Source organism: Peromyscus eremicus, chromosome 7 (assembly GCF_949786415.1).
Source record: "Peromyscus eremicus chromosome 7, PerEre_H2_v1, whole genome shotgun sequence".
Lineage (NCBI taxonomy): Eukaryota > Metazoa > Chordata > Mammalia > Rodentia > Cricetidae > Peromyscus > Peromyscus eremicus.
In genome coordinates, this window is record NC_081422.1 from 100,634,048 (window position 1) to 100,655,121 (window position 21,074).

General features: G+C 48.3%; 1 protein-coding gene across 1 annotated transcript in view; it reads left to right on the top strand.

Annotated features, from left to right (window-relative positions):
• Positions 1 to 21,074, top strand: part of Poc1a (POC1 centriolar protein A) — a 69,250-nt gene that overhangs the window by 29,009 nt on the left and 19,167 nt on the right. Inside the window, exon 10 of the mRNA XM_059268525.1 lies at positions 19,330 to 19,473. Within this exon, the coding sequence (XP_059124508.1) occupies positions 19,330 to 19,473 (144 nt within the window). The remainder of the gene's footprint in view (positions 1 to 19,329; positions 19,474 to 21,074) is intronic.

Sequence of the window (21,074 nt, forward strand, 5' to 3'; positions counted from 1 at the left end):
TCTTCAGATGTTGTCGGGTGTCTCCAACTGAGAATCACTGCAGAAGCTCCTTCTTCATGAAGAGCCCAGAAAGAGAGCGGTGGGATGAGTGAGGCAAGGGGTGTGGAGAAGTGTGGAGAGGGAACTCCAGGAAGCTGCTCTAGGAGCCTGTGCGAGGACTCCACTCGGTTGGGTCAGTTCTGGACTCCCACCAGGGGTGGACCAGAGCGCTCAGATGTTTCTGGTAGTCCATTTTGTAAGAATACTGTTTGGTCTATCAAGTTTCGGGGTCTCAGAGATGGTGGTAAACAATAAGAAAAGACTTTTCACCTTGTAACAACTCGATTTTCTTCAAATTGAAGCATGTTTCTTGCCTTTCCTGCCCAAAGGCTACCTGGCTCAGCGATAATGCCTGATAAGAGATTTAGTGACTGCCCAGGGTGGTTTGACTTCTCAAAGAGCCGTGATCCAGCTCTGCTGTGTATCTGATGCCCTTTGCCCCTTCACCTCTGTCTCCAAATCACCTTAGGCACTGAAACAGAGTGGATGCTCCTGGACATTTGGGGTTTTCAGAGAGTTCATAGAGTCAAGTATGGTGTGGAACTTCTGACCATGTACTTTCTCCATTGTGTCCATTGGAAGCCTGAGGGGCAGACCTTGCCTGGACCCCTTGCTGCTCCCCAACCAACAGAGGATGTCAAGGGCAACTTTGTGAGTCTGTGGAGGTCCCTTCACCCTTGAGCCCCCCTGCCTGTGACCCCGTCTGTGACTATGACGTTTCAGCTTTCAGATCTTGGAAGGAAGGCTGTCCTTAAACTCACTCCAAGCAGAGCTCTGTTCACTGCGGAGCTATTTTCAACCTCTGGTTGAGATTCACAGCTTATTTTTAGGCACATTTCATGTTGAAAAGCACAAGCCACTTCCCAGCCATTCAGAATGAGAATAATGGGTGCCATTTTCCTTCTGTTCTGGGCTGAGTTGTCCAAAGGGGGGTTTCAGGGCTCGTGATTGTAGCATTTTCTCTGCTTGGAAAGTTGCACATGAAGGATTCCAGGCCATGCTGTGGGCTGAAAGTGGGCAGGAGTCTCCATGCTCTGTCCTGAAAGAAGATTGGAAGGGCTGCTTTGGGGCAGATGAGTGCCTCTAGAGGGGTATGGTTGGGTACCGCAAGGGCCTCTCTGTAGCAGATACTTGTACTGGTGTTTCAGGGGTCTAATGTTTAGCCCTGTTTCCTGCTGCAGCCCTGGCCTTCTGCCCTCTGTTCTTGCCCTCCTGGTACTTAAGGGTCTGTCCCTTATGCAGCAGGACCCTTGTGTCTTGGCTGATTTTGGAGTAGCATCTTGCCCACCCCAAATCTCAAGCTTCTCCAGGACGGATTTCTACCCCAGCAGAAGGACTTTTACACGCTTTTTTTTCTTTTTTGACAAGGTCTCACTATGTAGACCAGGCTGACTTTGAACTCATATCAGGCTGACTTTGAACTCATATCTGCCTGCCTCTGCCTGCATGCTGGGATTAAAGGTGTGTACCACCATGCCCAGCTTTTTAAGCTACTTTTAATTAACAAAGATGCATTATTTGGATCTACCCTTATTTTTGCCACAATCAGAGACCCGTTATGCAATTGAGAGGGTTGTACTAGTCGGGTAGGGGCGAAAGAACACAAAGTTCTAGGTAATTCAATGAAGCTGACAGAGGGGAAAAAAAACAACCCACTTCCTGTGTTCTCAGGGTTGGCTGCTCCGGTTTAGACATTAACCTTATCTCTGGGGTTGAGGGCTTTTCTCTGCTCACTTCTCAAGATTGCATTTGAAGGAGAAAAGCTTACCTGTGGTTAAGAGCTTGGCTTCTGGCTTCCGATCAACCAGTGATTGAATCCTGTCCCTGCCCTGTTTGCGCTGTGACCCCAGCCAGTGGCCGGATCTCTGTGGTCTCAGTTCCTCCTCTGTCAACCTGGGAGTCACTGGGTCCTCCTTCATGAGATTTCACAGGTGGCATGCCAAGCAGCACTTGGCCCTGTTTCTGGCACATGGCGAGTGCTCACCAAGCTGTAGCTATTTCAAGAATGTTCCTTTTCCCTCGTCTATCTTCTAAGAGGCAGTCAGAATGATCAAGTGTTCAAACCGTTGGGGGTGAGGGGCATGGACAGGGGTGGGAGTGCAGTGCTGACGAGGGTAATTTTGGTGCTGACTCCTCCCTACAGCAGGTGGTCCTTGTGAGGACTGAGGAGGGTTTCAGACCCTTGCAAGCATATGTTGTGTTCTTACATGACAGATCCCAAGTCTTCTGAGCTTGCGGATAAGAAAATAAACCTCTGAGGTGGGTGGAAACAAAACATACACACACACACACACACACACACACACACACACACCCCACACACACCACACATACACCCCACACATATACATACACACACATATCACTGCACACACATATATATATATATATATACATATACCACACATACACACACCACACATATATATACATACACACCACACCACACATACACACACACCACACATATACACACACCACACATATACACATACCACACATATATATATATATATATATACATACACAACACACACACACCTATACACACCTCTCCTACCACTCTCAGCACTCCTTAGGACAAGATGCCCAGGAATCTCAGAACCTCAGTGCTAGAACCTTCCCTGGAGAAGGGGTTGGCTCAGCTAAGAACATCTGCCCATAGCCTGAGGCCTCCTCCTTAAGGTCTCCCTCTCCTGCCTTGTGCCCCAGGTTCTGAGGACAAAGCTGTCGTCACCTGCTATGCCTGTGTTTTTGTTTTGGGTGCTGCCATGGAGTTCTGATTTTGGGGTGCTAAAGGGATCTGATTCCTGCTCTGTAGATACTTGCCCTATGCTGAGGATTTGGGGGGTTCTAAGTGCTTGTGGTGGTTTCTCAAGACCTAGCTTTTCCTTACAGGAACCTCACCTAAGAAGGCAAAGAGGAGACCCATGTCTTGGTGCCTTTCAGCTGCTGTAACAAAATACTGTAGACTAGGTAGCTTTTAAACAACAGAAGTTCATATCTCACAGTTCTGGAGACTGGGGTGTGCAAGCAAGGCACTGATAGTCACTGGCAAGGATCCGGTGATGCAGAAGTAATTCCTTCCCTCTGTCTTTCTTCTGTAGTAGACAGTGTTGGCTAAAACCCTTTTATAAGGGCACTAATCCTAATCATGGCAGGTCCATCCTCATGACCTAGTTACCCCCAAAGGCTCAATTCCAAATATGTTAGGGATTATGATTCTAACATATAAGTTTTATAGGGAACACAAATATTCAGGCTATTAACAATTTGACTTTCAGACTTGGTTCTGTTTCCCGAACACAGGTTTCTGTTTTGGCATTTGTTTTTTGTAGTGAGAAATAAGGATTTAAGCTAGGTACAATGGCACATACCTATAATCCCAGTCCTTGGAAGGTGGTGGGAGGAAGATCAGGAGTTCAAGGTCATTCTTGACTGTGTAAGAGGTTGGAGGCCAGCATGAGCTACAGGGAAGCCCTCCTGCCCCAAAAAACAAAACATCACAAAATAAAGCAGAAGAAATTCAAATTCAAAAGCATGCTTAGCAGGAGGGTCATTGAGGGTATTTGAAGCAGAATGAACCTCAGATTTATGTATCTTAAAAAAGAACTTCTCCCTTCTCCACTTGACCCCATTCTGGCTCATTTTTTTTTTTTTCCCTCAAGACTGTTAAAGGGAATTCTTGGCTTTCTGCCTGCTGTGGTGAATCAGATGCCCAGCAGTTGCACAGCTTGGAAAAGGGCTGTTTTCTCAGGGCCCATCCCCCCAACCTATGGAACTGCCCCTGCCTCTGGGTCCAGGGCATTTCTGGTAGTTGAGCTGTATCTCTTCATATGTTGTATGTTGTGCACCTGCTGAATAACTAGCTGTGTCCTTGTGTCCCTCATCTGTGTTGATGAAAGCTTGGTGGGAAATGGGGAAGCAGACCCTCTCCTGAAGGACCCCCATTCCTCCCTTTTTGGCTCTTGGGAAGCTTTGCACATCTCAGAGGGTTTTGAGGGGTGACTTGGGAACAATGGGGATGTTGCAACTTACCTGGTTGTATGTCTCTGTGTGGCTCCTGGTACAATTCATTCATGCCTTCTGCATACAGAGGAGGAACCTAGACTCAGAGGTCATATGACATGCTGGTGAATGGTTCTAGACCCAGTCTGTCCCCCTTGGGTGCAGCAAAGCCAAGAGACCTTTGAATGAAGAAGCAAAGGGGTCTCCCCCATTTCTTCTTCAGCATCCTCAGGCCTAGGACAAATACCCAGGCTCAGCATGTGTGTGAATGCACACTCACATGCAGAGCCATGGCATTGCTGTCTTGGGGGGGCCTCTGGAGTTGGACTCCCTACCACCTTTGGTCAGGTGTGATCATCAATTCCTCCCACTGCTGTTTATTTCTCCCACTGCAGACATGGGGTGCTTTGGGTCTGGGCACAGTCCAGGGGATGCCAGGTAATCTGGCTGCTCAGGTGCCTTTCTGACATGAAGAGGGGAATCTTACAAAGATGGACTGTGGGGGTTGGGGATTTAGCTCAGTGGTAGAGCGCTTGCCTAGCAAGCACAAGGCCCTGGGTTCGGTTCTCAGCTCCAGAAAAGAAAAAAAAAAAGGACTGTGTTTGCACAAAGTGACATTTGCAGACGTCCCTAAGTCATGTTAGCTGGACTTCCCTGACAGTATTGGGATCAAGATAGGCTTGTGAGACAATCACTATGTAATCCTGGCTGGTGGTCTGGAGGTCAGGCTGGCCTCGAACTCATAGAGATTTGCTTGCCTCTCTCTGCTTCCTGGGTGCTGGGATTACAAGCGTGCACCACTGTGCCCAGCCAAGCCAGTTCTTTTAACACTTGACATTGATTGTCCTGAGCTCCTCCAGCTGGTTCTCAAACTCAGATGGGCATCATAGCCCGTGTAGGGATATTACAACTTACTGCTGCCTGGGCCGTCCCCGGAGTGTCTGGTTTGGTAGAGAGCTTACACTTCCAACACATTTCCAGGAGATGCTGATGCTGCTAATGCAGGGACCCATTCTGAAAACCATTGGTCTATTGGAAAACAGTCTATCCAGCAGTGTCTGGCATCCTAGACAAGGAGTCTTTTTGCATCCTAGACATTTCTGTGTCTGGTAGAAGCTACAGCTTAGGAGAGGTGATTGAAGAATCAGTGTCCCTCTTATCCCACTCTAGCGGAAAAGGGGTGTAGGGAAAGGGGTACAGGTCTGGTTAGAACCTTCAGGATTGTTCACTGTCTCTAATTGTGGGTACCCATCAATCTGCTTAGAACGAGGCTGACTGACATACAGTTTATTACCAGCCATGACTGTCAGTAAGGAAGATGCTGCCCTGCCATAGGCCTCTGCCAGGCCTGTCTTCCCATCTTGTCTCCAGGCTGCCACTAGATGTTCTGCCTCTAATCTAGTCACTTGTCCTTAAATCTCCATGTCCAGGCCACTGCTTTCTACACTGTCCTCAGTGTCTCCTTTTATGCTATCTCTATCTCCTACCTCTCACACTGTAATTGTGGGTACCTAGGCCAGCTCCCATCCTCTAGATGGGGGTACCTAGGCCAGCTCCCGTCCTCTAGAGATGTGGGTACCTAGGCCAGCTCCCATCCTCTATAGATGTGGGTACCTAGGCCAGCTCCTGCCCTCCAGATGAGGGTACCTAGGCCAGCTCCCGTCCTCCAGATGTGGGTACCTAGGCCAGCTCCCATCCTCTAGATGTGGGTACCTAGGCCAGCTCTCATCCTCTAGAGATGTGGGTACCTAAGCCAGCTCCCATCCTGAAGAGAGCCTGCTGACTCTTGAATCCACACGAAGTCCAGAGGCCTCGGGTTCAGTCCTGCATGTATCATGATTTACCCAGCATGTAAATCAGACCATAATACCCCTTTTTTAGTTCTTTGGGAGATTTTCCTCCTCACTGTGGGCTCAGGGCTTTTGTAGCCCCCCTTTTGCATGTGAGGAGCTGGTTCTGAGTCAGAGACAACAATGGGGTGGCCAAACCACTGAGCTTCACTATAAGGCCCACATGGCCCTCAGACACCTGTCATCTCAACCACTGCTGTGTTACTGCCGTTTTGCTAATGGTGATGACAAGCCACCTCTAGCCCTGTCAGTCCGCACTTTGAAGTCCCCTTTCCATGTAAGAGCCAGCAGAGGCCACAGAACGGTCTCGCCAGCTTTGTGCTGCAGAGTAAAGAGCGCACGAGAACTGGGGCTGCAGGCAGTGGGCTCTTCCTCCTTTGGTTCTGTCCTACTTTTCAAAACCCAGAAAGCCGAAAGAGGGAGAAAGAAGCCCCATGTAGAGACAAGTCCAGATGCCTAAGTCTGGCTCTGCTCCTCTGAGATGCTGTTCCCAGCAGGGTTGCTCTCAGCTCTTCTTGGTGGTCAGGAGGCTGGAAGTTCTTCTCCTTTGTTTTTGAGACGGGGTCTCTCTACATAGCCCTGGCTGTCCTAAAACTCATTCTGTAGACTAGGTTGGCCTTGAACTGACAGAGATCTACCTGCTTCTGCCTCTGTCTCCTGAGTACTAGGATTAAAAGCATGTGCTACCAAGTCTGGGCTTTTTTATTTTTATTTTTAAGGTGTGTGTGTGTGTGTGTGTGTGTGTGTGTGTGTGTGTGTACATGCAAGTGTAGAAGTCAGAAGACAACTTTCGGGAGTTCTCTCCTTCTACCATGTGGGTCTTGGACTCAGGTCACCAAATTTGGTGGCAAGCACCTTTGCTCCCTGAGCCATCTCACCAGCCCTAGAAATTCTCCCTCCCACACCTGCCCAGGGCAGTCCCCTTCCCAGAGTAGCTGCTCTTTCCCACATCAGTTATCCGAAGCCCTGGGACTGAGCTTCTTCCTACAGCAGCCAGCATGTGCCTGGAAAAGGATGCTCAGGAAATGAGGATGTGGAGGACATCCTGGGATCACTGAGCCCTGTGGCTGGGTGTGTGAGCCCTGCCGCCTGCCTTTGGCCCTTTCCTGAGGCGTTTTTTTCATGGTCCCAGACTGAATGAAGAAAGTAACTTTCTGGCCTCATTTGTCTCTTTGGCAGCAGGTGGTGTGGGGTGATATGGGCAGCCAGCAAGCCACAAAGGGTGGTAGAAGCTGCATGTCTGGAATAGAGTTCCAGAATTTCTTTTCATTTGAAATGGAAAAACCCTTTTTGCATTTTATATTTTCCAGATTGGCTAGTAGTGTTGACCATGTGGTATAAGGGTGTTGGGTAATACTTATGTTTATGTTCTCATTGGTTACCATGGCAAAAAAAAAAAAATCAGAATAGATGGTTTCCATGGAGATTGTCTTACAGTTAGTTTCTGTGAAGGTCTGGACACTGCTATGGGTTCAGTGAATATTGTCACTGCCATCAGGGGTTTTCTCTGTGCAGTGCCAAAGACTCATGCAGACATTCTTTGGGTTTGGGCAAAGCCATCTGCCTCCCATGCTTGCAGATCTCAGGGCCCCAAAGGTGGCTCTGCTTCCTGCTGGGGTTCTCCAGGCTGGCATCAGCCCACAGCACTTGTTATCAAAACAAACAAAAGCCTTTGTGTGACAGAAATGTTCAGCTTAGTGCAGTGGAGCAGATAACATATCAGCCCCCATGAGCCCCTCGCCTGGTTTCTCCGGTCGCCAACCTTACATCTTCTCCTCACTTTTTAGAAGCCCTCAGGCATTTCTTGAATTCCAGATATAACATTTTACTCTAAATAAGGATTTTCCTTGGTTATATAACTGTAATACTCTTGTCACATTCAACAAAATTAGTGATTTCTTCCTAGCAATACCTAGAACATGTTCACATTTCCCCGTATTGTGTCAAGAATGTCATTTTGTGGGGCTGGGAATGTGGCTTAGTTGGCAGAGTGCCTGCCTAGCATGCTCAAAGTACTGGGTTTGATTCCCAGCACCAAATAAAAACAGCTGTGGTGATATGTGACCGTAATCCCAGCCCTTGGGAGCAGAGGCAGAAGGATCATAAGTTCAAGGTCATCTTTAGCTACATAGCAATTTCAAGGCCAGCCTGTGTTATGAGGCCCTGTCATGTAATCTCAAAGAAAAAAAAAGAAAAAAAGAAAGAAAAGAAAAGAAAAAGAAAAATTGTATTGTTCTCTTTGCTCGAGTAAGGATATAAAAAGCGTTAACACCCTTGTGTATCACCCTATTATCTGAATATGTGGTGATATATTGTGTCCCCCAATATATTTTGCATCCTAATAAACTTATCTGGGGTCAGAGGACAGAACAGCCACTAGATAGACATAGAGGCCAGAAAATGGCGGCACACACACCTTTAATCCTTGCATTCTGGAGGCAGAGATCCATCTGGATCTCCGCATTCAAAGCCACACTGGAAACAGCCAGACATGGTGACTCACGCCTTTAATCCCAGAAAGTGATGGCAAGAAGCAGAAAGGTATATAAGGTGTGAGGACCAAGAACTAGAGCGTGGTTAAGCTTTTAGGCTTTTGAGCAGCAGTTCAGCTGAGATCCATTCGGATGAGGATACAGAGACTTCCAGTTTGAGGAAACGAGATCAGCCGAGGAATTGGCTAGGTGAGGTGGCTGTGGCTTGTGTTCTGTCTCTCTGATCTTCTAGCGTTCACCCCAATACCTGGCTCCTGGGTTTGTTTTCATTAATAAGACCTTTTAAGATCCGTGTTACATGAATACTCCTCTTGTCCTGCCTATAGTTCAGGGTAGAGGGTCAGAGTCTCTGGTCTGCAGCTGGAGTCAGGCCAGGGACAAGGGGAGCTCCTGGACCCACTGTCCTCAGGGAGACCCGTCTCTTCTGGAACTATGGTGGGCAGGTGGCAACCTACTGTAGTGACCTGGACCAGACATTGGATAAGGTACTGGCCCTCTTTGAAGCCTGCAGGAGGAGGGGAGAGAGAGAGGAATGATGTAACTACAGTTCATTCTGCTGTCTACAACTTCATTTTCCGGGAAAAAGAGAGGCCATGAGACCCCATGGGATATGGCCTCCCATGGAAGCATGGGGCACTGGCAAAGGACTCTGGCTAATCTGAGGCCAGCTACCTCTGCTGAGTGGATCATCAGGCCTGGGTGTCTGTCTTGGCAAGCCTAGTTTATGTACTATTATGCTGTGCAAAACATGAATTAACAGAGCTTGGGAGTGATGCCTGGGGTATAGTCCGTGGCTCCGACACTCTCCATTGAACTAAGTGCAAGGAAAACTTAAAATAGCCAGCCTTTGTTCCTAGAGTTTTAAAATTCAACTCCAGTAGTTACAATGATCTGTCTTCAAGTGGATCTATAAATAAACTGCTACTGTTCCTCTTTGTCACCAAAAGCTTCCTCATCTTCCATAGACGTCTCTCTGCCGCTCATCTTCATTAGATGCCTCTCATCTGTGGGGCAGCTGCAGCCCTCAGCAAGCTGGGCTGACACATGGAGATTGTAAAGACAGCAGCATGTTCCCTCTTTAAAATCCAGTTCCCCCAAAATTAACTACATAGGGAGAAATAATAGCTTTGCATTGGAGAAACTTGGAGAGAGGACAGTCCCCACTGATCTAGGTCAGCGCCCTCAGCATTAAGTCCTATCTGCCCAGACCCTGCAGTGTCAAAATGTGTAACCTGAATCCAGCCTCGTGACACATCAGGCAAAACCAAACTGAGAGCCACTTGAGAAAATAACTGACCAATATTCTTCAAAAGTGTCAGTCATGAAAGACAAAGGAAGATTGAGGAGCTGACACAGATTGCAGGAAGCTGAATTAATAATAAAGCGTGGTGAAGGGACCAGAGAAACAGGGCAGCTGGGAAAGTGCTCATCCCACCAATGTGAGGCCTGAGTTTGGAACCCAGCACTCACGTCGAAAGCCAGGTGTGGCAATGCACGCCTATAATCCCAGTGGTGGGAAGATCCCGGAGCAGGCTGAGCAGCCAGCTTAGCCGAATCTGTGAGCTTCAACTTCTGTGAGAAATCTTGTCTCAAAAAATAAAGTGGAGAGCCCCGAGGAAGACAGCCAACAATGACCTCTGTCCTCCACTGGTGTGTGCAGGCACACACATGCACACACACAAATCCTGGGTAATATCCTGTCTAGACTGGCGACCCAAGGACGTTAGCTGCAGAAACTGGTGAAACTCACATAAGGCTGCTGCTCACTTTGGGTAGTGGTATTTCCCAGTGTTGCGCTCCTGATCCAGACACTGTCCTATGGTTTTGTAAGATGCTAACACTGGGGTGATGGACGATTTTTGTAACTTTTCTATAAGCCTAAAATTAGTTCAAAACAATTTAAGCTTTAAAAAAAAACAAACTACAGTCAACACTGAGGCTTTATTAGAATTCTTGATCTCCTCCCTGCCCTCCAGGCACTTGCTATATGGAGGGCAGACTTTTCTAGATAGCCCTGAGAGACTCAGCATAGCTGTAGTGGGCCTTAAGGGATGTTTGTGGAATTGACCTGAACAAGAGCTGCCCTGATTGGAGACGGTGTGTGTTCCAAGGGAGCACTGTTTCCCAGGAGTGAGTCTGAGGTTGGCTGATTAGCTACGTTGTTTCCTTCCTAAAGTCCCTATGGTCTGACTGCTCACCATTATTCTGGTTTGTCTTCCCTAAATATGTAATATTAGCTCCTTTTTAAGACTTCGTTTGGGTTATTTTTCTTGTTTGTTTGGTTGGTTTTTGAGACAGGGTCTCTAAGTAGCTATGGCTGGCCTGAAATTCCCTATGTAGACCAGGCTTGCCATGAATTCATAGAGATCCACTTGCCTCTGCTTCCCAAGTACCAGGATTAAAGGGGTGCTCCTCCACTGTGCCTGGCAAACATCTGTATTTTATTGTTATTGTTGTTGCTATATTATTATTACTGTTATTATTATTATTATTGTGTGTGTGATCTGCCAGCACTTGTATGTGGAGGTCAGAGGACAACTTGCAGGAGTAAGTTCTCTCCATTCAGCACGTGTGTCCCAGGGACCCAACAACTCAGGTCTTCAGGCTGGGTGGCAAGCTGAGCCATGAAAGGGTGCTCCAGGGGTGTGTTCCACATAAGTCCTAGGCAGACTGTCTGCAGGAAAGTGGGCTTCACTGGGACGGCCCTATCTGCTCTAAGGCTCCTGTGGACCGGGTTAAAGGATCTAGACCTCAGTGACTGCCCACTTCTCTCCTGGGTTCCTCACACACACACACACACACACACACACACACACACACACACACACACACCGCCACCTGACGTTGCTGCTAAAAGTGTGTGTGTGGCTCTGGCTGTGCTATGGTCATCACCTGAGAAACTTCAACACCAAAAGGCTGGCTGCTGTTTATTGCCCCCAGGAACAAAGGTCAGGGACCTCCTCTGGGAATGTTCTGGTTACACGATGGGCATAGCTAGTTGGTTCTTAAGGTCTCCATTGGTTTCAGTGCTTACCCTTCTCGGTTTCATATTGCTCCCTCTCCCTCACTCCTGGGTCATTTCAGGAGAGTAGACCTCCTCACTTCTCCTGAGAGCAGATGTGAACCCTGCCTGCCAGGGCATTGTCTCCCCCTTTTGAAGAGTCCCCACTCTGTGTGGGAAATGCTTGGAGACTCTTACCGAGCCAGGTTGGTTGTGAGCCCAGGAGTGGCTGTCCCAGTCCTGGGGCAAGCAGAGTAGGGCTCTGTGTTTTGTCTGTGGGTCATTTACTCATGCCCACAGGCCTGAGAGCAGCCCAGCTTTAGTGGAATCACTTGCACTCCCTACCCCTCTGAGGGAAATCATGACATGAAAAGGTGTACCATGTTGCCTTTGGTTCTGAACCCCAGGTCGCACTGGTTCTTCATGGCAGGGAGGACCTGGCATCAACGTGTTAATCAGGCCTGTGGATCCCTTGCCATCCATTTAAAGACATGAACTCAGCTTCCCAGCAGTGAGAGCCTATCTAGTCAGGGTGTAGCCCTGAGACCTGTCTGGGGTCTTTGGTTGCAGAGTGTCCCATTCAGCCTTAAGGCTGCTGTTTTGGCCCCAGATCTTGTATGTCTGTTCCAGGACTTAAGCAAATGACCCAGCACTCTGCCCTCCCCAGAGCTGGTGAGGGGACCAGGCATGTTGGTAAGTCTAGAAAGCCAGCAGTGGTAAGCAAATCCTAGACTCACACTTGGGCAATCATTGACCAGACTGCCAAACAATTAGATGCTTTTAGGAAACCAGAATTCCTCATGGCTTCAGAGCTATGTTTAGTACCAGAAGTTTCTTCTCCTGTTGGATTCCATGCTGGAACCCTAAATTACAAGACAAATACGGCTATAGTCTTATCCAGTCTGCAAATACATGTGATTTCAGAAGCTAGTTGTGCCCCTTCCACGTGAGAAGCTGGGCATGAGGCTGAGTCCAAGTAAGCTCTGCCTTTTAATTCCCTCCCCAGGGCCAGGTTCAGAAAACACGAAGGCAACCGTTAGCTTCTGAGAGCGGCCGAAGGCCTGACGTCAGGGCAGAGAGACACCTTCTGAACTCCTTTTGCTAAGTGAGCAGACTGCAGTGAAAGGATTTAACTACAGTGTATGTGTGTGTGTGTCTGTGTGTGTATGTATGTATGTCTGTGTCTATGTCTATATGTGTGTGTCTGTGTATGTGTGTCTGAATGTGTATGTGTGTCTCTGTGTGTGTATCTGTGTATGTGTCTGTGTGTGTCTGTGTGTGTCTGTGTCTCTGTATGTCTATGTGTATGTATCTGTGTGTGTGTCTGTGTGTTTGTGTGTGTATCTGTGGGCATGTGTGTCTGAGTGTCTCTGTATGTGTCTGTGTGTTTGTGTGTCTGAGTGTGTCTCTGCGTGTGTGTGTGTGTGTGTGTGTGTGTGTGTGTGTGTGTGTGTCCGTGTCCGTGTCCACCCATTCCTTCCAGTGTGGCACTCAGTGAGTCTTTGGAAGCTCAGTGATATGCTTTGATGTGTTAAGTAGGCAGTGACCAGGCAAGGCTGTGCAAGAAGGAAATGAGTGAGAACCCAGCCCTAGGTCACCTCAGCCTCCCCGTTCTGGCCCCATCTGAAGCCATGGGTCAGTTCTTGGACACTGGTCCATTTTAGGAGCAGGCTGGGCAGAGGACAAGGTCCAGGGTGAACAGTTGTATACTTTGAGCAAATGTTAATCATCACCCATCTACCCACCTGCAGCTCAGCTCACAGCATCTTCCAGTCAAACAGCAGCTGCTTCTGGCTTCTTGCCCTCTGTGGGCAGTTCTTGCTTGACTCTGCATGGATCCCTGTGTGGCTAAGGGCTGCTGGGGAACCCTGTCTATGGAATCAGCTTCTTCCTCCCTCCACGGGAGAGACTACATTGAAATGAGGTTCTCTGCCTCACATGTGGGAATTAATTCACGTTTTGATGGCAAGCCTCATGGGCCTCTCACTAGAGTCATCGGCCTGCAGTTTAGCCCCGTAGTGATGATGCTCTGTGGGAGGTGGTGCTTTCCACCTTGAGTGCAGAGTGGCAGTGATGGAATGTCGTGTGGGGCGTGTAGGACAGGAGGGCTCCCAGGGCACTGTGGATTTAATATATCTTTGGGGGGACTGATAGAGCCTTGGAATTACAAATAGTAGTATTCACCTTGGAAAATGAGCAGTTCTGAGCTTTGGCAAACACACACACACACATACACACACACACACACACGCACACACACGCACACACACAATCAAGGTACAGAATATACAGAATATTTCATTCATTTCCAAAAATTTCCTTGTGCGTCTTTGTGTATACAAGCAACTACTGATTGACTTACTTGTTGTGAAGGTTTTTTTGCTTGTTTTTGAGACTTTTTTTTTTTTTTTTTTTTTTGAGACAAGGTCTCACTGTGTAGACCAGACTGGCCTTGAACTCATAGAGATCTGTCTGCCTCTGCCTCTGCCAAAATTAAAGGCGTATGCTATCATGCACAGCTATTGTGAGGTGGGTTTATCTGGTTTTTTTGCATGTATGTGTGAGTAATATGTAAACATGTGGGTGCATGTGTATGCGGTTGTATGTGTACATGCTTGTAGAGGCCAGAGGTTAATACTCAGTTATCTATTGATCCCAGATCTTGCTGATTCAGCTACTCCAGCTAGCCAGCTTGCTCTTGGAATTCTCTGTCTCCACCTCCGGAACATTGGGATTATAGGCCAGCCATCACACCTGTCAAGATATATGGGGTTTTGTGAATACGAACTCCAGTCCTTGTGCCTACGTGCCAAGCCCTTTACCCACTAAGCCATCTGTAACACAATTATTTTTTTTTCAAGACATGTTTTCTCTGTGTAGTTTTGGTGCATGTCCTGGATCTCACTCTGTAGACCAGGCTGGCCTCGAACTCACAAAGATCTGCCTCACTCTCCCTCCCGAGTGCTGGGATTAAAGGCGTGTGCCACCAGCGCCCGGTTCTGTAACAAAAATCTTAAAAGGTCTTATTAATAAAAAACCTGGTGCCAGCTATTGGGGTGAATTCTGAAAGATCAGAGAAGCAGAGCAAGTCACAGCTAACCTCACCTCAACAACTCCTCATCAGATCCTATTTCCACGAATCCTCAGATTGAAAGCTTCTGAGTCCTCACTGGAATGGATCTCAACTGAACTGCTGCTAAAAGCCTAAAAGCTTAAAAAGCCTCTAGTTCCTGGTCCTCATGCCTTATATACCTTTCTGCTTCCTGCCATCACTTCCTGGGATTAAAGGCATGTGTCCTTCCCAAGCAAGACATGAGATTTCAAGTGCTGGGATTAAAGGTGTGTGTCACCATGCCTGGCTGTTTCCAGTGTGGCCTTGAACTCACAGAGATCCAGACGGATCTCTGCCTCCTAAGTGATCGGATTAAAGGCGTATGTGCCACCATTTTCTGCCATCTATGTCTAATCTAATGGCTATTCTGTTCTCTGACCCTCAGATAAGCTTTATTAGGGAACACAATTTATTGGGGACACAATATGTCACCACAGCCGTCTCCTCGGCCCTACTCACTGACTTGCTGTCTACGTTAGTTTGTACTTAGAATTTATGTAAGTGGAATCATACAATTACTTGCTCATTTTATCTGGTTTCTTTCAACCTAATTATTTTGAGGTTGATCTATGTTGTTACATATATACGTAGTTCAAAACTTTTACTGCTGAGGAGGATTCAATTGAATGGCTATACCACAGTCTGTTTATCTATCTAAGGTTATTGATAGATAACATTGGGTTATTTTCAGCTATTTGGTATTTAAAAAAAAAAGAGCTGCTGTGAACTTTCATATACATATTTTCTATGGATGTACACTTCTGTTTCCTTACAGTGTATGGCTAGAACATATAATGGGCATAATGCAAAGCTTATAATAGGATAGGCTTTTAAGTAACTGTCCAACTGGCATGTGCTCATGGTAGATATGGGGATCAAACTGAGGGCCTCGGACATGCTAGGTAAGTACTCTGAGCTGTGTCCCTAACCTTGGCTTTTGTGGAGGCTGAGGGGAAAGTTCTTTCCTTCTTTTAAAAATTTATGTGTATGAGTGTTTTTACATGTATGTATGTGCACCACATTCCTGGTGCCCGAGAGAATCAAAAGAGGTTGTCAGATTCCCTGGAACTAGAATTAGAGATGTTTGTTAGTCACAATGTTGGTGCTAGGAACAGAACTCAGATTCTCTGGAAGAGTAAAAAAACTTGATTCTTTTAGATTGCCCCCTCTTTTCTTGTTAGGGTGGGATTCATGCTCCCTGGCCCAGTGTCCTAGGCCCACTGTACAGCCAGCTGACCAGGTAGGAGATCAGCCCAGAGTGATTGCTGTGGCAAGGAAGACCTACAGACTATTCAGGTCTGTTTTTAATGAAATTTCATGCTTTGGTTCCTTGTGTGCCTGGGTGACTGAGCATCAGCCACAGCTAGAGACTTCAGTGCCGTCCTTGCTGTGTGTGAAGGGCAGAGCCCATGGTGACACCTGACAGGGAAGTGACTGAAGAAACAGAAACCCAGGCAGGCATCCTGTGAGAGCCCGGGATCCTCCTCCAGGGTGTGAGAAGGGTCACCTATGGGTCCCAAGGGAAATTTCTATGAAGTTAAGTAGATAAGTCTGGAGATTCATCTTTCTTGTGGTTTTGGTATTAAAATATTTGATGTAAGTGGCATAGTGTGGAGCTGTACTTACAGGCTGGTCTTAGTTGGGAGTTTGCTTATGATACACTGGATGTGTTAGTTTTTCTCCTGCTGTGGAAAAGTACCTATCAGAGCAGGTTAAGGAAGGAGGGTTTATTTTGGCTCACAGTTTGAGAGGATACAGTCCATCATGTGGGGTAGGCAAGGTGCAGAGCATGAGATGGCTGGTCAGACTGTGTCTGCAGGTCAGGAAGCGGAAAGAGACAGATGCCACTGTTCCGCTCAGTTCTCCTTGTTCAGTCTGGGACGCCAACCTGGGGGATGCTGTTGCCCACATTCAGGGTGGGCCACTCCTCCTTGGTTAAACCTGTGAAAACACCTCACAGACATGACCAAAGCTGTGTCCCTGACGCCTCCAAGAGTAAGGATCACACCCGAGAACCACTAAAGCCCCCAGGATGCTTTGCTGTAAACTGGTGTGATCTTTCCTCTAGCACTGCTGTGGTCACCCTGCCCTCGGCATTACTCAGGGCCCTGCTACTCTGAGTGCCACTTCTCGCCCTGGCACTTAGCTCTCCCATGTCTGCTTTTGTGCCTGTTCACCAGGCTTCCCAGGAAGTGCCACAGCTCTGTAATGCTGGAGTGCAGGTGAGTAACCACAGGCTACCCTGGAGTTCACAGCCTCTTGCCTTAGCCTCCAGGTGCTGGGTTTGCATTTCTCTTCCCAGTTTCCTTGGCTGTGACATGAAGACAGCCCATATGAAAGCATGGTATCCATGGGAACACACTTCTCTCCCAAAGCCACTTCTCCAGCTTGGAGCACTATGGCTCTCGTCCTTGCTGCTCCCTTGGATCTGCTTAGCTTTGGCTCAGAGGGAGATTGCTAAAGTTGGTGCTCACTCCCCACCCCCATCTCATCATCCACTGTTTCCAGAAGCCCAGTTCAGCACTGGCAGCTTCTGGGCTGTTCTGCAGAAACACTCAGAATTTCCATTCCCTCCTTCCTGGGCAGCAGGCAGCACCAGGCTGGCCGTCCCCATGAAGATAGATGCCTGCTGTCGGGACAGGAAGCCTGTAACCTTCTCTCGGTAGTCTTTTCTGGTAGAGCCATGGGGACTCGGTGCCCAGGGGAAGAGTGTGTCTGTCTGGAAGGAGAGGGCACAGGACTGAGAACATTTTTCAAGGCTTGCTGGTGACTTCGGATGACTTCAGTCATTGACTCCATTTTACAGAGGAGGAGGTAGAGGCAGTGGTGGAGGTCAGTGAGGGAACCAAGGCCTCTCTGGCTTCTCCTTCCTCACTAGTGACAGAACTGCCTGGGCCTAGGGATCGCTGTAGTAGACCCCAGCTTTCTTGGCAAGACTGACAGTCTTCTGAAGTGTTTTCTTTTGGACTGAGCTCCTGGGTGGGCACTGGGATCTGAAATGCTCGGTCCCTGGAAGGACTAGAAGAGCTTAGGAAATGGCCGCATCACCCATGTGGTATCAACATGGGCATGTCAACATGGGCATGTGGGCACGGCACTGATTTCCTCCAGAATGTCCCTCCGGCTCATGTCTCACACTCAAGTTCTTTGGCCACCAGATCTATCATTTTCAAGTTCACATCAGTATGTCCTTGAGAGTTTGTGGTTTATGCGATCAGGACTCTTTCCTGATAAAGGAAAATGTGCGGGTAAGTTCCCCATGCTGAATTGTCCTTGTGTTCTTCCTTTGTCTCTTGGGGATCCTCTCCTGGGTCCGTTCTTTTCAAGGACTGTGCTGTAGTCCAGGTGAGCATCTGCCAGGGCTGGGTTGCTGTGGATTAGTCAAGGAGGGAAGACATTGAGAGGAGATGTAAGCAGCCAGCTGCTGACTGTGTGTCCACAGGCATCCCAGTATGGTCAGGGCTAGGAGTATCCTAGGTACCCAGAGGTACCCAATATACTCCACTGCCTGTGCTCTGGGAGGTGGGCGGCTTCTGGGTAGAGTAGGCTTGACTCTGTGGTGCATGGGTGGTTCACAAGCCTTGAGCCTAGTGATGTCCTGGGTTTGTGGGGAAAGCAGTGATGAGAACAGGCAGGAGGGGGCAACAGGTCTGTGGCCGGGCCCATAGAGAAGCCAGCATTGATTGATGTGCCTGTGTTCCAACCCTTGTTGGAAGTGGAGAGGAACAGGGCTGGAAGAAGGAGGCCCAGGTATGCAGGAGCAGAGGAGTTCCTGATGGGGAGGGCGGTGTATTTCTAGCAGAGGGAGAAGTGTAGGGAAAGCACCCATGGAGAGGAAAATGTGGTGTGAATGCCAGAGCACCAAAACAAGAGGGGCATGGAAGGAGGTGGACTGGATGGACAGAGCCCTGAGGGTGACATGGTACATCTGGAATGTCCATTAGACATTTGTGGGTCACCGAAACTTAGGGGTGGCCCAGAGCATTGGCTGTCACTAGCACACAGTGGAGCTGCAGGCATTGAACTGTGGCATCTGTTGACCTGCCCCCAGGCACCCATGCTCAGGGAATCCTCCTGCTCAACACATGCAGGCTGCTTCCTGGGGCAGGAGAAGCCTGCATCTGAGTATAGAGAGGGGCTCAGTGACCCTTCAAGTCGTAAAAACCCAAGTGCCTCCCGTTCCTAGAGTCCTGTCCAAAACAAGGCAGCTGTGCCTGTCCTGTGGGCTCTGGCTCTTGCCAGCCATCTGGGCAGAACAGTCACACAGAGATCTTTGTTTTTCCAGGGGATCTGGAGCAGGGCAGGATCTGGAACATCCCCTCTCAGTTCTGGGCCACAGCTGCTGGCCCTCAGGAAGGCGTTAGTGAAGCCTGGGCAGCCAGTATTGGGAGGGTGGACTTGAAGTTAAACCACTGTCTGAGAGAAGAGGTGACTTCAGGGCCATGCAGTCTTTATGTCTCTGGCTCCTCCAAGATGCATCCTGGATAGTGCCTGAGAGTGAGGAGTGAGAGATGGACCAGCCTCCCCGAGGACCTCTGGGAGCACTCTGAGGGCACTCGGGTCTACCTGCCCCTTTGCCAGAACCCATCTAGTCTGGACTGCCCTGCACTCAACTCCACTTCTCAGTCTCTGCTGTGAAAGATGGATGTGTGAATCTCGGTGTGTTGGAAGAGTGTGCGTCCTGTCACTGCTATTTCCTGCTGACACTTAGAAGCCATTTCCTCAAGTTTCCTGATTTCTCAGATCATCTGTCTTTGAAGATGATCCTCCCTCCTTGTTTCTTCAAGTACTCAATAGATTGAGGGACTGTTCTCTTTCTGTTTTTAGCCAGAAATGGATTTGCATGGTCCACCAGGCAGAGACAAGAGTCTGGAGTCAGTGCAAGGCCAGCCCCAAGAGCCCGTCAGTATGCCCCAGACACTGACCAGCACACTGGAGCACATCGTGGGCCAGCTGGACGTCCTCACACAGGTAGGGCCTGATGGAAGCACGCACACATTACTGCATTACTCTAGCGTTTGAATTATTTGATGTTGGTTGGCAGGTACTGAGTTTTGTTTTGTTTTAATGAGGGTCATTTTGTGTAGCCTAGGCTGACCTTGAACTGGAAATCTTCTTACCCTAGCCTCCTGAGCACTTCTGTTACAGAGGTGTGTGTGTGTGTGTGTGTGTGTGTGTGTGTGTGTGTGTGAGAGAGAGAGAGAGAGAGAGAGAGAGAGAGAGAGAGAGAGAGAGAGAGAGAGAGAGAGAGAGGCCGTGCCCAGAAAGTACTGGGTTTTTAAAAATAGCAGCTCACAGTGCCTTCATGTTCCTCATGAACTCAGTGTGTCCTTCACTGGATCAAAGGCATCATGGCTGTCTTGGTTATGTTTTCTGTTGCTGTAATGAAACACTATGACCAAAAACAAGTTGGAGGAAAGGGTTCATTTGGCTTATACTTTCATATTGTAGTCCGTCACTGGAGGAAGTCAGGACAGGAACTCAAACAGGGCAGGAACCTGAAGGCAGGAACTAATGCCATGAAGGGGTACTGATTACTGGTTTGTTCCCCATGGCTTGCTCAGCCTGCTTTCTTATAGAATCCAGGACCACCAGCTCAGGGGTGGTACTGTGGGAGCCCACAGAGGTTTCCTAGTGAGATCTGAGCTTGCTTTACCCAGCAGGGCTGTATAAGAGGATGGCTAGACCACGTGTGGTCACCAGGTGTTTGGAAGGGTCTGCACTTGGCTGTGCGGTGTGCTTTGATCTAGCAGGGGGAGGTCTTTTGCCCCACCCCTTGGCATTGTTATAAAAAGCCCTTTTGAAGCCACAGAAGGAGCTGGTGGATATTGATCCAGGTCCTTCCGAAGCTATCCTGTGTTTCTGTCTGTCTCAATCTCCACTATCTTTCTATCTACAAGTTTCTCATCCCTCTCTCCTCAAGAGTACTCTGGGTAAAAGTGGGAGCTGGCTTCCCACATGGCACCACCCACAATTGACTGTGCCTCCTTAAACACTAATTAAGAAAATGCCCTACAAGCTTGCATGCTGCCTGATCTTACAGAAACATTTTCTTTTGGTTTTCAAGACAGTGTTTCTCTGTGTAGTAGGGGCCATCCTGGAACTCACTCTGTAGACCAGACTGGCTTTGAACTCAGAGATCCACCTGCCTCTGCCTACCAAGTGCTGGGATCAAAGGTGTGCGCCACCACCTCCCAACTGGAAGCATTTTCTTAATGGAGGTTCTCTCTTCTTGGATGACTCTAATGTGTGTCAAGTTGACATAAGACTAGTACAGAGGCTTACATCTTTGACTTTAGCACTGGAGAAGTAGAGGCAGGTGGGAGTGTCTGAGTTTGAGGCCGGCTTGATCTATATATTAAGTTCCAGGCTGGCCAAGGCTGTATAGTGTGAGACTCTTTTAAAATAAATAAAGTGTTTCTGTGTGTGTGAACAGGGAGGAGAGAGAGAAAGAGAAGAGAGAGAGAATGGACCTGTTTTCCAAATTACATTATTGAAATATCAGTGGCTTCCCTGGGATCCTGGCTGTTGGGGCTATGTAAGCCGAAGCCACCAGACTCCAAAATCACCAT